Source organism: Cinclus cinclus, chromosome 1 (assembly GCF_963662255.1).
Source record: "Cinclus cinclus chromosome 1, bCinCin1.1, whole genome shotgun sequence".
Classification (NCBI taxonomy): domain Eukaryota; kingdom Metazoa; phylum Chordata; class Aves; order Passeriformes; family Cinclidae; genus Cinclus; species Cinclus cinclus.
The window spans coordinates 96,225,998-96,243,130 of record NC_085046.1 but is presented as its reverse complement, the minus strand read 5'-3'; the positions used below and the strand labels follow the sequence as shown (position 1 = coordinate 96,243,130).

At 35.9% G+C, this 17,133-nt stretch overlaps 1 protein-coding gene across 1 annotated transcript in view; it reads right to left on the bottom strand.

Annotated features, from left to right (window-relative positions):
- The window catches only part of RTTN (rotatin), a 77,731-nt gene extending 60,988 nt beyond the window's left edge, over nt 1–16,743 (bottom strand). Inside the window, exons 1-11 of the mRNA XM_062487589.1 lie at nt 16,713–16,743; nt 15,918–16,105; nt 14,490–14,685; nt 12,721–12,819; nt 11,419–11,497; nt 10,076–10,190; nt 9,436–9,586; nt 8,358–8,523; nt 5,651–5,832; nt 2,629–2,744; nt 744–914 (exon numbers count right to left, since the gene is read on the bottom strand). Coding sequence (XP_062343573.1) covers nt 744–914; nt 2,629–2,744; nt 5,651–5,832; nt 8,358–8,523; nt 9,436–9,586; nt 10,076–10,190; nt 11,419–11,497; nt 12,721–12,819; nt 14,490–14,685; nt 15,918–16,105; nt 16,713–16,743 — 1,494 coding nt within the window. The remainder of the gene's footprint in view (nt 1–743; nt 915–2,628; nt 2,745–5,650; nt 5,833–8,357; nt 8,524–9,435; nt 9,587–10,075; nt 10,191–11,418; nt 11,498–12,720; nt 12,820–14,489; nt 14,686–15,917; nt 16,106–16,712) is intronic.
- Between the last annotated feature and the right edge of the window lie 390 nt (nt 16,744–17,133).

The window sequence follows — 17,133 nt, the reverse complement described above, 5'->3', positions numbered from 1 at the left end:
AGAATGGAAATTTTGCATTAGGTACACAAGAATATAAAAGACAAAATCCATGAAAAGGCATTAGATTAGTATATCCACACTTATTTTCAGGTACTAGACTATTTGTGATAAAAACCCTGCAACTGAAAATCAGTCTTTTACTCCGACTGACTAATGTCTAAGAAAAGCTACATTCCACTAAAAACTGGTCCAAAAAATTAAAACCCATTAAGGTGTAAACAAATAACACTTTCCATCACACAAAAACTTCATTAGGCCTTCCCAGCTGAAATAAACAAAAAAACCCTTCCACCCTAAAAAACAACACCCCAACCCCAAGAACTACAGAAGAATTTTTAAAGCTCACTGGAAGCAAAGAACAATAATTACTTACTATATTCCATCAGATACAGAGTGATGATTTTACATATTACATAATTCTATTCTTACTTGCATGCATACTACAAACGACCAGGGGGCAGCAGAGCTTTGCAAACCATACATCATATCAGAAGAAAAAAAAGAATTTCAAAAACTCATTTAAAACAGTGGTTTTATAAAGATCTGTAATCTGCACAATACACTGGTAACTGAAGAATGGATGAAGTTGCCATCTGTGACCATACATCACCCAGTGCAAATCAGATTAATTTCTATGTACAAGGGGCTATTTTCTCAGTATTCCTCCCTGAGGAAGGTATCTCATACTGTCCTCTTAAAATGCAAAACCAAGTGACAATCACTTATAATTAGTGATGACATACCTTTTCTACAGGGAGAAGTATTTGGAGCAATCTAACAGTGAAGAGTGAAATGCTAATAAATGCCATTCTGTGATGCACCAGCATCACCTTGGGCTGTTCTGCACTTATATTGCTTTTGTGATATAATATAGTTTCTCCAAGCAAACCCAAGACCAGAAGCAATTTGTCTTTCTGAAAACAAAATCAGAAATACGATAATTAGAAAAAAATGAAACATCACTGTATATTTACAGTGTTTACACACCACCTGCAGTATCATTAGCACAATAGTGCCACATAAGCTAAAATTGCATAAATGCTACACTACAAAACACAGAGCATTGTGTTTGTCACCTAATCATAAGTCCTAGGCTTCAATCTACTTTCACTATTAGTTCTGAATACTTTGCTCAATAACTACCTAATCCTGGCTGCTCCTTCCCCTTTCCTCTCCTACTTTTGTCTCTCCCCCCGACCACCTTAATTTCTGCTCACTACACTTTGGAACTTCGGAAATTTTACTTATTTTGAAGTTCAGTCTTAATAAGGAAATATTTAAGTCCTGGATTGAACCTGCTAATAAAGCTTTACCTTAAAATTTAAAAAATTAAAAAAAAAAACCTTCCCAAACCAATTCACGTAACTTTGAAAACATCAAAGGTTTTTCATCCCTATTAATTCTCAAAGGAAACAGAAAGCTTTTTTCTTTCTATCCCTTATTTTTAAAAATCAATACAACTGTATACCATTACCCACTTTATTTACAGAGGTTTGGCCGTTAGTAGCCTGAAAACAAACATTATCCGATTAATAATAATCAGTATGGTATACATATCATATAATCTACTGTAGTTTGACACATTTACAGGCAATGAAATATACTGATTCAGATGATAAAACAAGTAGACAAGGAGACACTAAGCTTCTGAGATTAAATGTTCTGCAAAGAATTTTCAGCACTGATGTGAAGTTGATAAATCATAATAGATTTTCACAGATTGGCAGATTAAATTCAAAGAAAAAATTCTCATTCTCTAATAGGCCCTATAAATATAAATATTAACATTTATAAAATAGAGAATAGGAAAGCCTAAAGCAGTATTTTAATTAATACTGCAGCTGTTATTGTTTTATTTTCAGTGGTATTTTCATGGATTCTAACTCAGTCAGGTGCATTTAAGACCACATTTAATTCAAGTCTTTAGACAAGTTTCAGTCTGCAGTTCTGGTATGTTTATTACATGCCTGAGCCAGGTCAGCCTACACTTCAGCTTCCACTTGTCTTCAAAAAAAAGCAAGTCATAATAATTTTATCTGCTATTCACTAATTTTATAATTGATGTATATAACAACTCTCAACTGTGCTCAGCAATTTATTTAGTCAACAGCACCTTAATGCTTTGAATCTCTGCTGGGCCAGAAAGGCCCCTCATTTCTGCCACAGCTAAGCAACATTGTTAGGGTATCTGAAATTTGTGCAGGGAACTATAGTTCCTGTGTAGGAAATGGATAGCATATATGTATCTTAGAATTCCAGTCTTAGATATGAACAGTTATCTCCCTAATTTTAAACAGACAGTTTATAAAGAGTGAAGAAAGGGAAAGTTGTTATGTACATCAAATTGGTGCCCAACATTTGTAGTCAGACTTTGCTTTTCCCTCAGACTCCCTTCCCTACATGTGTTTGTCTCAATGGTCGTTTGTTTTCTTGAGGTGAAACTCTTAAGTATTGTATGGTAAAACAATTTACAGTTCAGAAAGTGTCATCAACAGAATTAGCAATAAACTACTTAAAATTTTCAAAAGAACAGCTCAGCAGAAGCTTAGATAAATGAATCACTGCAGAAAATGTCAGAAGCTTATAAAAGGAGACAAATATGTCTGATCAAAGCCTGAAGAAGCTTACCAATTCCAATGCAAAAAGGCTGTCATCTTCCCAAACATTTTCAGAAATAGCATCACCAATAAGGGCCATGTCTTCAACAAGCAATTCAAGAACTTCCATTGTCACTCTCCTACTGCCTACAAACACAAATGAGAGGATAAATCCAAATACAGACAAAATACTTCATTTTGATATTCAGAAGACACCACTGTAAACAAGAGACTATCTCTCATACAAAATTCTAGCATTTCAATTTTTCTATATGCTTCTACAAAACTAATGCTAACTGTCCTCAACCACTAATAGCTCTGAATCAGAGAAGACAACAACCAGCCAAAGTCACAGAGTAAAGCAATTGTATACTTAGAAATAAATCTGAATTTCCTTAAAACCTATCACAAAATAATTTAAGAAAACAATAATGAACTTTACTACAGCTGTAAATCTGATTTCTGAACTTTTTAAAAGTTCATAATAAATTCATATAAATAAAAAAATAAATTTCCCCCATCCAGACAGCTGTGTTATGAATCTTCTGTATATATTACCTGTTCCCCATTAATCTGCATTTTTGGTATAGGAGTGCCTTCCTTCAGAGATTCTTTTGTTTGAGCTCTTTTAAGACAAAGAGATGCATCCTCATTTGAGCCACATGCACAGTTCTCCATAACAGCTTCCTCTTTGCTTTTAGGCTGGTATTTATTAATTCTCATTTCCTCTTCTGAGTATCTCTTAATAACAAGGCTAATAACAAGCCCATAAGTGACTTTTATCCTTTGTACAATTTTAAACTTGAATATGTGGCCACAAAGAAACTTGGTCTGATCTTAAAAATCTACAGCCTACATTTACTACAAATATAAACCTTCTCCTAATGCCCCCAGATAATGAAAAAACAGAGGAGTTAGAAGATTTTATGAAGAACAAGGCAGAATATCTGGAGCCAGACCAAATTTTTTCAACCTCACACAAGTAAGGATGCCAAAACTGTCTGACATCTTAAGCAACCATACGGTGACAGTTTCCCTTAAATATTCAATGTAGCGCAACTGTTGGCTTACTTACTTGTTGATGCTGTTTCTATTTAAAATCATAGATGGATTTCACACAACACCATTGAATTTTCAATGTATCTTTTAACTAAGATAAAAATTCTGCATCCTTCAAAATCCTCAAAACAAAATCTCATTAAAAAAGATAAAGCTCTACTTGTTTGTTATAATTAAACATTAATTTCTTTGTGGACTTTTCTATCTCTTGTAAATTTCACAAACTGGAGAAGCCTTGCTGATATAGTTGAGGAAGAAAAATTTATCTCTCTATGTGACTAGATATGTAGTGATAATGACCACAGCTGCTGCAATTTGCAGCTTCAGTGATCTACTTTGGGTGAGAAATAACAGAGAACAGCACAAGCTTTTTGGAAGCTTGGTTTTACCTATCTCACAGAAGTTCTGTTTTCGATTGATTTTAGGCCAATTTAACTAAATGGAATTCTCCATCTTAACAACAACAACAAAAAAAAAACTTAAAAAACCCCGAAACAATCCCTACAAAACCAAAACAAGGTAACACCAATACTGATTTCTGCAATGACTTAGCTCACAAGGCAGGTCAGCACAAAGGAAGAAGAATTCCAGTGAACATCTCCAAAACGAACATAATTTAAGCTTAACTAAAATACACATCATATTGCAAAATAAAAGGCAGCAAATTTTACAGTAAGCTTACCTTTTTTCCCTTTACCCAGTAATTTATACATCTAGAATAAAATCTACACTATATCACATAAGTTGATAATGTTCATAAAAACACCTGTTGATTTTAGTAAAGATAACAACCCAAAATATAACTACATGAGAAACTGTGTGTTACTGTCTCACAATATCACACTGTCTCACAGTGTGCCTTCAGATCAACAGGAACAGGATAAAAATATAAGTTCCCTTACAATCTGTATCTCATCACAGCACAGTGGAAGAATGATGAAATATCACCAAGGAGAGTTTAAAAAGTGTAAAAAACCTAAGGGGAAGATAAACAAAGAGAGGTCCACCTTTCCAAAAAGTAAAACTATTTTAATTCTAAGATAAGATTGAAAGAAACAACCTTGAAACACAGAAAAGCTGTATTTTAACCACAGATTTGAACTGACAGGCACCAGAAATGGAAAAGATAGAAAATACATTTTATGCAGTTTTACATTATAAATAAAAGACATTAGAAGTCAAGACTGTGCTTGTAACTAATTAATATTTAAATACCACTATTCTGAAAGGGAAAAACAAAACTTGAATTTATTTTAGTTGGTTTCTAACAAGAAAAGAAAAAGGAATAATTTTCATACACACTTCATAGAATTTTTCTAAGTTGAAGCCTCTAACTTCTAGTATCCTAGTCACAGACAGATGCACATTTCCAGCTCCTATATTTGAAACCCTGACCACATTTACCAATACCTGTTTTGAATTACATTACATTTTACAGCTAAATACTATTTTAGACAACGTAGGAGAAAAAATATTGTCCTCCAACAGGATTTTGCAATTTAGAACCTCCATTAATTAAAATTTGCAATTAGACTATCATTACTTATGTTCCTTAAACCATTTGTTACTGCATTTGTAAAAATATAAACTAGTCTTCCACCAGAATTTTTATTATTTTTTCAACAGGGGGAAAACTGTGCTTAAACAGATCCTTTTGAGAACATGTTTGGTTAAGAGTGGTTATTTTTTCAACTTCCTGAATGACATTTTATCTTGTCACACAATTTTTTCACCATACACTCACTTCCTGCCACTGTCAGTAAAAAGCACTTGAAACTTCTGCAGCAATTCTGGAAATCAATCAGAAGATTCAAGCTTTGTGACCTGAACCAAGTCCCTAGAAAAGATCTGTTGCAACTAGCCACAGTACATCAGTAATTATCTGTGCCTTATTTACCTGAGGTACTCACCTCATCAACCAACTTCTCAAGAGTATCTTGTATTAAGGATGGGAAAGATAATGAAATTAAATACTTAACTCAAAACTTTCTCACCTGTTCTTAGAAGAGGTATTGCATTTTCCAAGATGGAAACACAGAACTGAGGAAGGCTAAGCTGCTTCATCTGTAATTCCAAAGTGTCCTCATTTTCAATATCTGGTAGGTCAATATGTCCTACTTCAAATGGGGAATGCAGAGAGATTCTGGAGTTTGCATTTGCTTGAGTACTGTTTCCACTTAAAACAAAAAGCAAACAAATTTTTTTAAAAAAGAAATAGTTAACTTTTGCAAAGAGAAAACATATGTACAGACGTTATTTAGAAATAACATCAAGTATTTTCATGACTCCTGCCTTAAGCAAATCCTTCCCCCCATCCCAATCTTTCTCTGCTATCTACCAGTGTTGTGGGAAGAGGGAGATTTTGTTTGGTTGTTTGTTTAAATGTCAGAAGAGGCAGCGTCACAAGTGAAAGCCTAATGTTTTGGCAATCATCTTCAGAATCACTTAGCACTGTGTACTGGAAGAAATACACCTGCAATGAATACAACATTGCATGAGAAATACCAGTTGATTTGATTTTTTTTTTTTTATTAACAAAGTCTATCAGTTCCTTAAAGCAAGACCACTTACTAAATCAAATTTCAGCCTGAATTACACTTACTATATTAAAACCATTCTATATAGCTAGCCACAAGAATCCTTAGAAGGAAAATTAAGAAGCATGAGCTAAGTTTACTCCTTAGGACTACCCTGTCCACTGTAAAACAGGAAGTATTCCCTTGTCCATGAAAGCCTTAAGTGTAATCAAATATATCTTACACAGTATGCAGAGTGCTACTAAATTATAGACATATTTTAATTAGAAAAATTAATTATCTATGATACATGAATATATGATCAAATATAGCATATATGGTTAATATATTATAAACAATATATAGTTTGTAACTGTGTTTGTTTCCAACTAAGTACAATAATAATCTAATTTCACTGTTGGTATTATAATTAATAAAAATCAGAACATATTTTTAAAGTTTTCTTATCCCAAACCATGCTTAGCAATCTTGATTTGCTTTAAAAATCTGTATGGCTTATAACTGGCTTTTGATTGGTCCCCTTTTTTATTATTAAACAAGCTCAAGAAACTGAATTGTGGCATGACTGTGTTACATTCTGCTGTCTAATTAAATGCAAAAAATGTCTGTAAGAAGTTAAATGCCAACTGATTTACAAGTCAACAGAAAACTACAAGCAAAAGAGAAGAGTTCAGCAAATACATAGTTGGGGTTTGGCTGCACTTACCAGAGGAAAAGGAAGGAGAGGTATCAACCATAAAAACAATTCAGAAGAGGAAAGGTTAAGTTTCCAGGCAGAATTTGAAACAGACAAACAGATAGATTGAAGTGTCTCAAGATTAAAGAAGAAGGAAAAGAAGAGTTACATATAGAATAGCAATAGACAAATTTACATTAAAATTATGTAGTAAAATACAAGATTCACTAAAAGCAGCTCTTCCTTATGAAAATCAGAAATGTCAGAGAAACACTACTGTCATTTCCCTCTATCATATCTTCTATTCAACACCATCTTGTTCTTTCTGCTACCTCTGGGCTAGATTATATTTTTGTAAGAAATGAGATTTGTGGGCAGTTATCCGGTCTACTAGAGCACACAGGATGCAAGAGGATAAAGGTGTGCAGTCATGAACAGCTCATAAAATAATCCTACCACCACTCCCTGGTTTCTAGAAGTCTCATTACTGCCTGAATTATTATATATGGTACATATTCTTATGCAGCTTTCATTTCTAGACTAACAGGCAGGCCATTGCTCTCTCTTGAAAATATACACGAGCTGCTTAAAACTGTTCACTGTTCAGCTTTGGAAAATGGCCAGGGCCTAAAAGGAATAAAGCCTGGAATTCACTGACAGTGCCATATTAGTCACATGATAAAAAATTAATACATTAGACTTAAATAAAAATAACTTTTTACTATGACTGTCAAGATGTATTTACAATTGAACTATTCTCATCACAGTCTATTTGAATACCTAGGAAGTACTCAATCACTAAGTCCATACATCACAGAGACTCAAAAGACCCACCAACAAGCACACAGTAGAGATTTACAAGGACTTTAAAATCCCACATACTAGAAGACATTGGTACTTGAACAGCAGCTTTAAGTCTTTAAGCTGTGTCAAGACAAGCCACAAAACCACACACAAAAACTTCTGCATTTTGAGGGTATACAGACAATTTATAATTTCATATGAGTCAAATATTTACATATTATAGAATTGAAATTTGTTGTCACATTTAACAACAAATTTTAAAGACTTCAAGAGAAATCTTTATGCAGCATAGCATTTTTGGCGATACTATATACTGTTACCTATGGGATGGCCATTCCACTTAAAAGAACTTATGAGGTCATCTGCTGAAAAAAAGAAAAATCCCTGACTTTCCAGCAATAGACTTAATAAATAAATGCTTTTCTGTATCTTACAAATACATGCACAAGCAATAACAAATGATAGGAAGAGACTGTTTAAAATGGTGGTTGGGTACAAAATGTGGCAATGATTTTATGTATTCTGAACACCACTTTAAGAATGGTTTAATTCATTCGCACAGTTTCTATCTTCACAAGTTACCAAAGCCATTGCATCAATCCAAACACTGACAAGAAGCTGACAATATAATCCTATATTACAATGTTCTTAACTGAAGTGTAAGTTATTTCCTGTTTCATTTACCTAGAGGATACTGCATCCCAATCTTGACCATCTCCTCTAGGACGCTGAACAGTCCGTCCAATTACAGAGGGCCGAGGACTACTACTTCCAGGTGATGGATTCTGAGAACGTGGAGCACCTCTTGCTTCTTGACAGTAAGATATAGATGAATTCTGGGAAGCTGTGCCTTTACGTAACACAAAAAATATGTGTATTCCTTAGAAGCATCCATTATTCTGAAAGATACTACGTAGTGAACAGTAAAAGCAACAAGATATAAAAAGAAATACCATGTAAATACTGATGACCCAGAGCAACTGATCACTGGCAAGTAGCAAGAGTTTGGAAACCAAACTCAGAGGCAAAAACCACTGAAGATTCCAGCTGAATCATAAATCTTGAGTTTTAAAAATAGAAGTGTTGTGTCTGGGTAAGGCTCTTGGACTTGTTGGTATTATAACTGAATTAGCAGCCAGTACCATTTATTAAGACACCAAATGTAACGGCAATCTTATTAAGAAAACCAGACTAGAAATTTACAGAAACAAAGTTTTGATTCAAATCAGATGACAAAATGGAAACAAGAAGACCAGTATAAGTAATCTGCACTATTAAAGCTACAACATTTAATCATTAAGAACATTGTGAAGCAGCCGTCATGACTGTAAAATTCAAAACAATTATTAAACTACTTTTAGCAGTCAGCATAAAAAAAAAGTTCAAATAGCTCATGAAATTAGTATTAATTTAAGTACTAATAGCTTGAAAGCTTTTTTGAAACTTTGCCCACTTTTATTTTACAGATTCAATTCAGTTTTAGTTAAAAATCCCTCCCTTGCTGACATACAAACAATTGGATAGTGGGAGAAGTAGATGAATGGGGAATCACGGGAAAGTAAAACTGAGTAAGTACTTTAAAACAATGCAAGTACTCAAAGTTCTTTAATTAACATTAATAGTACTGAACACTACTCCTTTAGCAAAACAATTTCAGGAGATTACATTTGCTATAAGGTTCTGGCTTTGTTTTTTTCTGTCATTTTAGACCACCTTACCTGTTGTAAAAACAACAGTATCTGAAATACTTAAAAATACCTACCTTGCTCTGAGGAAGAAAAACTTGGATCTCTGTGGAAGTTAAGCCTACTTCTCAAGAAGCTGCAGAGCTGTTGCAAGCACGACACAGCCTGCAAAGCCAACTGGTGTCTTCCATCTCCTGCAAAAGCCAGGTTTAGAAGAGACAAAAGGCTCTGCAAAGACAAAACCACCAACACCGAGATCTGAGCATTAATCACCTTCATGAACAACCACACCAGCAAGTCTTACACCAAATACAGTTCAAAAGTGTTTGTAAGTGCTTTTCAAAATCATAGCAAAGAATAAATAGGCTCAACTACTCTTTTATTGCTGAATACAAGACTATCAGGCCTAGAGAAGAAGCCAAGTTTCACACTGTATTTCAAATAAAGTCAGTACTTTGGTTACCAGAATCTTATCCAGAAGAAACAAAGTATTACTTCAGAAAACACTTGATTACTGATTAGCAGTATACATTGTTGCAAGCAAAAAACTTAAAAACTACAATACATAGCCAATGTCCCCCTTCCTATGCACATGGAGTTAGCATAAAGGTACTTCTGTTCAACTATTTTGTTTAAAAACAAATTCAGTTAAATGCATCAATTCATCCTTTGCAAAGCTTATAACAATAAAAACTTTAAACTTATATGAATTCTTGCCTGTACAATCTTCGGTCTTTGAAGGAAGATCTCCGCGGGAAAATCTTGCATAATCACATCCTGAAGAAGCTCACATGTATTCCAAATTAAACTTTGGTTGTTACTTCCCAAAGAGCTACAAGTTCATATTTAAATATGTATTAAAGTGAAAAGAAAACCAACCAGCAATTATTAGCCTGAACAAGTCTTTACAAGAAAGTTATAATCGCAACAGTGAAAAATTTAAAGAAAACAAAAATGTCTGTAATTCTATTGTCATATCATTTTTTCAGCTGAATTATTCCTTAGCTATATGAATCCTATATATAATAAAGAGCAATCTCAATTCACACAAGTAAAATTTGGTTTAAGAGAAATAGCTTTAATTGATTCTTAATCTGAAATTAAAAGAAGAACTAGAGGAAATTCCCTGTGAAGCTAGTGATTATCTCAGTGGTATACAGCAAGTAATATAACTCATACCAGTAAGAAAGTTTCTTTCATTACTAAGGTTCATGTATAACTTAAAAGCACTTGTATTACATAAGTGGGAAATCCCATAAAGGGAGAAATTTATCAGCTATTCTAAGATGAATATTAGTAAATTAAAATAATCTTTAGGATAGTCCACTTCACTTTTTCCGATTGATTCGGAAACCACCGTTTCTGAAATCACTGTAAAAAATATCAAATATGTCCAGTGTTACAAATATGTGCTCCTTTTCTACACAACAGCACAAAGGAAATAAAATATTAAACAGGTTCTCCAGCTTCAGAGATTTTCAAAAAGAAAAAACAAACACACACCAAAAAAAACTGCTAGAACTCTATGAGAGGTCTGTGACAACTCATAAGGAATCCCAGCTACAGAACTCTCCCTTGGGGCACTTCAAACAATTTTTTGAAATTAAAGAAAAAAATGAAGTCACTGCAGAAAGACAGTTGGAATGACTCAATGCCTGGATAAGGCCCTGTACCTAAACTTATTGGCCTAAATTTAATTAAGCTACCACTGAAAGTAGGGATTTTCCTACCAACTGGTCCCAGGGTAAAGTAAATAATGATTTTATTCTAGCTTGTTCTATTATTAGCGGAAAGAAATCTTTGATCCACTTCAGAAATTTAAAACACAGACTGAAGTGTCATTAACATAAGACCCAAAGACACTCTGATTTAAACACAAAACACGGAGAGTGACACTGCCGAGCTTCAGCCCATTTATTACAGCCACTTATCAAAAATTAGCTCATTGGGTTATTTACAAGAACAACCTCATGATGCAGAAGGACAGAAATTTACAGGCACTATTCCTGAAAAATAAAACCTAAAACTACAAGGAAATTGTAATATTTCTGCTACTGCACCTTTCATTTGAGGAAAGAACATGTCTATCTGTTGAAGTCAGAGTTAGCCAAGGAAATGTGGAAAATTTCAAGCATTTCACTGCAAAAAAAAAAAAAGAAAGAGTGGATGTCTTAAAATGTATTTTATAGAAATATTGTATTGTATACATCCAAGGCAAAGTAAAAAACTTATCAACAATATACTATCTTACACAGAAACATCTTTCAGTAAATAGAGGCTTGCACAAGCTCAAATGCTTATAATGACAATTTTAAGCAATATCAAAGCATCACTAAGGTCATACCAAGTCCAAATGAAATATGCTTATTGAAGGAAGCTTTAGCAAATAACAGATACAGCATTAGTGGAAGAATATTCAATCTGCCACATCATGCTTTCAATCAAATTATAATTTTTATCTGCTATTAAATAGTATTTTATCCATTAGCATGATCTCTAAAAATGGAAAATTCACCTCATGGTTTTACCCTTAAAGCACTAGAAATTATTCTTCTTACAAAATTATGACACATAATAACTTTGCAATGGAAAAAAAAATTAAAGCCATTTTTAACTTAAAAGTTGTAATAATAATAATAGTGTAATTCCTAGCATATGCTACTAAAAACTACTAAAAACTGGTCATTTACCTACAGTAACTGCAAAGTCATATTTTAAAATCTAGATCTCAGCACCATAGTGTATTTTAAATAAAACACTCTCCTGTGAATGGCTACTAGTACACTGGTACAGGCAAAGACCTGCCACAATATTATTGATCTGTGCCAGTCAGTGAAACACTTCATTTGACAAAAATAAAAAAAAAAAACAAAACAAAACAAAATAAAGCATAACACTGGTTTTCATTTAAATACAAAGCAAAGATTCCCCTAGCACCTAAACCAGTTTACTAAACAGTACAAAGGTACTTCAGAGTAAGTTTTGTTGAAATAAAAGGTACTTAATCCTTTAAGCCACTTCTGATTATGAAACACAGATCATCTGGAAAACACTGGTAATTTAAATAATGTTCAAACTGCAGAACTTTAGATATTCCAAAGAGCTACACTATTTACTAGAAAAGGGAAATATCTGTTAAGATGAATGTCATTTTTGTAAGCATTATAATTGTAGCTTCTGTGGTGTTAGATTTCCGGGAAAAAGGGAAAAAGGGAAAAAGGGAAAAAGGGAAAAAGGGAAAAAGGGAAAAAGGGAAAAAGGGAAAAAGCGAAAAAGCCAGTTCTGCTATCCACATTTGTAATGGAATTCCATCTGAATTACAACTCAAAGCTCTTTCTGTAATTAACATATTTCTTTATAACTACACATACCAACTGTTCTTTTGGGAGATATTTCTAAGTGTGGCAGATGACTTCTACTTTGACAAAAATATCCAGTGAATAATTCCTCCTGAGGCAGAACTAAAATAAAAAAAAGGGGTAAGTTTAAAAAATGCATACACACACAGAAAAAGAAAAACAGTTTATTTTCTTGCCCTTTCTTAACTACCTCCCTCTTGTCCTTGAGTTTTAAATCAGTTTCCTTAATAGGTTAAAATAGTTTCAGATGATCAGAAAAATGAGTGAAAAGTGTGTGTCAGTGTTAATTTTTTTACAGTTATATTCTGCAACAGTATAGGGCTCATTCTTCTCCATTTTTTACACTAACTTGCATACCATACAAACAACATTAAAAAAATTACAGAAAAATTTATTACCTGATGGAGGACTGGCAACCAAATAAATGGTATGCCTTTAATCTACCTCTGTAGTAATAATATTAACTTTTCAAATTAATTACTTAAAACGCTTTTCTACCAAACTGCTCTCTTCTCAGGTCACCTGAAAAGTCACCCTCTTGTACATATGTATACTGCTACATGTCATTCATATGCACACTGCATGAAAATATGCACAAGAAATGTTAACACTAAAAGCAGTCTCTCCAGAAATAATATTTGGTTCTCAGGATCAAACTAGATAATGATAGATTATTAGTTTAAAAAGTTTTACAGTACCTTAAGTTGAAACAGAAAGAAAAATACAACACTCCTGTTAGGAAGCATTAGGATTATTCCATCCACACATGCATACAATTTACAGTATAAATAACTTCAACTGAGTAATTTCAGAAAGATATAATTTAAGAACGCACATGTAGAAGACTATTCTTCTCCACAGAGTAGAAACATTAAGTAAAAATCTGCCCTTATGTGGGCACAGGAAGGAAAAAAATAATAACAATCACCACACACATAGTTCTAGTCAACTAAATCTCCAAGCATTAGAGAGGTGGCAGGAACCACCAAAAAAATTACTTTTATCTCTGTGAGTGCACAGTATGAGTGACAGAGGTGTGGTCATTACTACCACATGCACTGTGTAACAGTCTTTCCCACAATAAGCAGGAGGTAATGTAATATGATATGCAATTTTCTTCTCCAAACTCAGCTCTAAAGTTTTTAAGGCAGAAGAGGAGAACCAAACGGGTTAAACTACATCTTGGAGAAAATGTAAATCATTGAAACAGACAGATAATGAGCTAGGTAACAGATGCAAGCAATAGCACTTCACACATAATGTGACATTTTAAAGAAAGTTTATATATTCTTCTATGACAAATGCTTATTCAATACTAAGTAGATAGTGCATACAACTACTGTAGCTTCAAAAATCATTCTGTTAGGATCAACTACTGATTTTTTTTCTTTTTTTCTCATAAGATTTTAATTGCTTTCCAATCTAAAGCTTACTATGCAAAGAACAGCAGCAAAGCACAATTATGAACTTGTTTGAAGTTGCTACACACTTGCTGCCATAAAACTGTTCTTGGAAGTTGTGTCATGCTCTTTGTACATTACAGAAAACGGATATTATACACTGAGGAAATGGAAAGGGAATTCCATTACAGGAATGCCACCAGGTGATTTAGCTAAAGTCACACTGTGTCTGGCAGAATCTGATTAGCACACACTTCACTGATCTCTCAGGAATAATTCGCCTACTGTGCCTGGAAACATCAGCTTCTCATGGCCTTTTAATTTGCTTTATTTTAATATAAAATAAATTACAGTTCAAAATATGTAGTTTACCTGGTTGATCTACTGAAGGCTGAGAGTGAGCTTGATAACACACTGAAGAACTAGAAGGGAGTTCAGAAGGAAGAAAGAACAGTCCATCCACAATCCCATCAATTATGGCCTGCAAGTTTGGATCCACATCGGAGCGAAGCTGAGAGAAGAATTCCACTGCACCAATTCCAATCATTTTCTGGGCAGCAGGTGGATGCTACATTAAGACAAACTGATAACGTTACTTTGAAGAGTCTTAAGGTATCTGGATGGGGGCAGGCAGTAGAGATCAGCAGGGGGAAGAAGGAAAAGAATTGAAATTCTTAAGTTATATTTTGCCTTTATTCATTTACACCATTATGCTGAGGTAGAGTTAATTTTCTTCCCAGTGGCCGGCAGAGGGATGTATTTTGGATTTGTGCTGGACACAGGGCTGATAATAAAGAGATATCTTTGTTACTGCTAAGCACGGCTTACACATAACCAAAGGCTTTTCTGCTTTCCTGGCAAGGGATCTGGGAGTACATGGGAGGCTGGGAGGAGACACAACCAGGACAGGTGACCCCAACTGACCAGAGGGATACGCTATATCACAGAATCACAAAAAGGCCTGGTTGGAAGGGACCTTAAAGACCATCCAGGTCCAACAGCATGCTCAGTCTATAAAAGGGGTGAAATGAAGAGGAAGGGGGAGACATTTGGAGTGACTGTATTTGTCTCCTCAAGTCACCATTACATCTGAGGGTGCTGTGCTCTCCTGGAGACATCTGAACACCTGCCTGCCCACAGAAGTGGTGAACTAATCCCTTGTTTTGCTTTCTTCGTGCATGCAGCTTTTGCTTTTCCTATGCAACTACCTTTGTCTCAGCCCATGAGTCTTCTCCCTTTCACCAATCCCATTCTCTCCTCAGTCCCACTGGTAGGGTGTGACCAAGTGGCTGTGTGGGGCTTAGCTGCTGGTTGGGGTTAAACCATGACATCCATCCATCAGTATCAACGATGGGTTTTGTAACTCTGCATAGTTGCAGTTTAGAGATTAAAACACAAAAATGTAAAAATCCGAGCTATCTGAAGTTTCTGTAACATTTCCTCAAATTAGTTGCACCAATGTTCAAATCTTTATTATCCAGGAACAATGTAAATGCTTAGCTGAAAATCATTATCCAAGTTAAAAAATGAAGCACTAAATGAGAAACTGAAGAAGCAGGGAAGGTAAAGCAGAAACCCAGGAAAAACTATTTTTCTCAGCTATCTCTCTGACCCATCTGAAGTCACTGAAATTGTTTTAACTTTGGTCTACACCCAGTGGCTTTATTATTCTTGTCTTTGTAAAACACTCTAAAAATCTTGTTACATGGAGCTACAGAGTCAAGTAATATCCAGCTTTATTTAGCTTCAGCATTCTAAAAACATACAGTTTAAAAATAAATGAATGTTAGTATGTCATACCTTGATCAAACTGTTCACAAAATTTAATACTTCCTCTTTTATTGGTACGACTGGGAAATTGAACCACTCCAAAAGGTTACGAAAAAGTGCTTTTTCGTGGACCAGATCAGCATAGGAAATCAAGTTGTGGTCTAGTTTAAACAGAATAGTCTTCAAAGATCGCTCTCTTATCTCTGTCAGTTCATGACCTGCCCAAAAAAAAAAAAAGGGACTAAGAAACCATAAAATTATTTGATATAACTTTTTTCTTATTTGGAGAAACAGAATACTGCCAGAGATGCAGTGAAAAAAAAAGCCCCCTTATAAACCCAGTATTATGCCTACCAGGGAGACAAATATGGTCCCACTCACCAGCAACAACCTATTCAAGTGTGTTTGCATAATTATAAAGCGGTGATAGGTTTTAAGACATACTGATATAATCCGGCGCCAGATGCCCCTCTACTCATATAACCTGGTGCCAGAAACTCTACCATAGAGTGTGCTGTAGGTACAGAAAGCTGCCTCGGACTCACCAGCCGAACAAAAAACTACCCAAGCCCACCGAATCGAAAGGCACCGTGTCTGACGGGGAAACCTCTGGCATTTCCTTATGGAAGCATGTCCCCCTAGGGGAGCGCCGCCGCCGCCCCCACGCCTGCCGCGGAGTGGAAGAGCAGCAGGCAAAAAAAGAGCGGCGAGGGGCGGCGGAGGCCGGGCAGGGGCGGCCGGGCTCCCGCAGAGCAGCGCCGGGCCGCACGCTGTCCCTGCCCGCAGCCCCTCAGCGGCAGGGCCGGCAGGGACAGGAGCCATTACCGAGCTTCCTGACGAGCGCCGACAGCTCCATCGCGCCGCTCCGCCCGCCTGCATTCAACCGCCGCGCGGGCCCGCCGCCCGCCCGGCTGGAAGCACCCGCGGAGCACCTCGGGAACTGTAGTCCGCCCGCTTCCGCCCCGGGCCCGCCGCCCGGCGCTGCGCGCGAAGCACGCCGGGAACTCTCATCGCCCCGCGGTGAGCCGGCGGCAGCACAAAGAACTACAGTTCCCATGAGGCCCCGCGCCTCCCGCCCCGCCAGCCCGCCGCCGGCAGCACAAAGAACTACAGTTCCCATGAGGCCCCGCGCCTCCCGCCCCGCCAGCCCGCCGCCGGCAGCACAAAGAACTACAGTTCCCATGAGGCCCCGCGCCTCCCGCCCCGCCAGCCCGCCGCCGGCAGCACAAAGAACTACAGTTCCCAT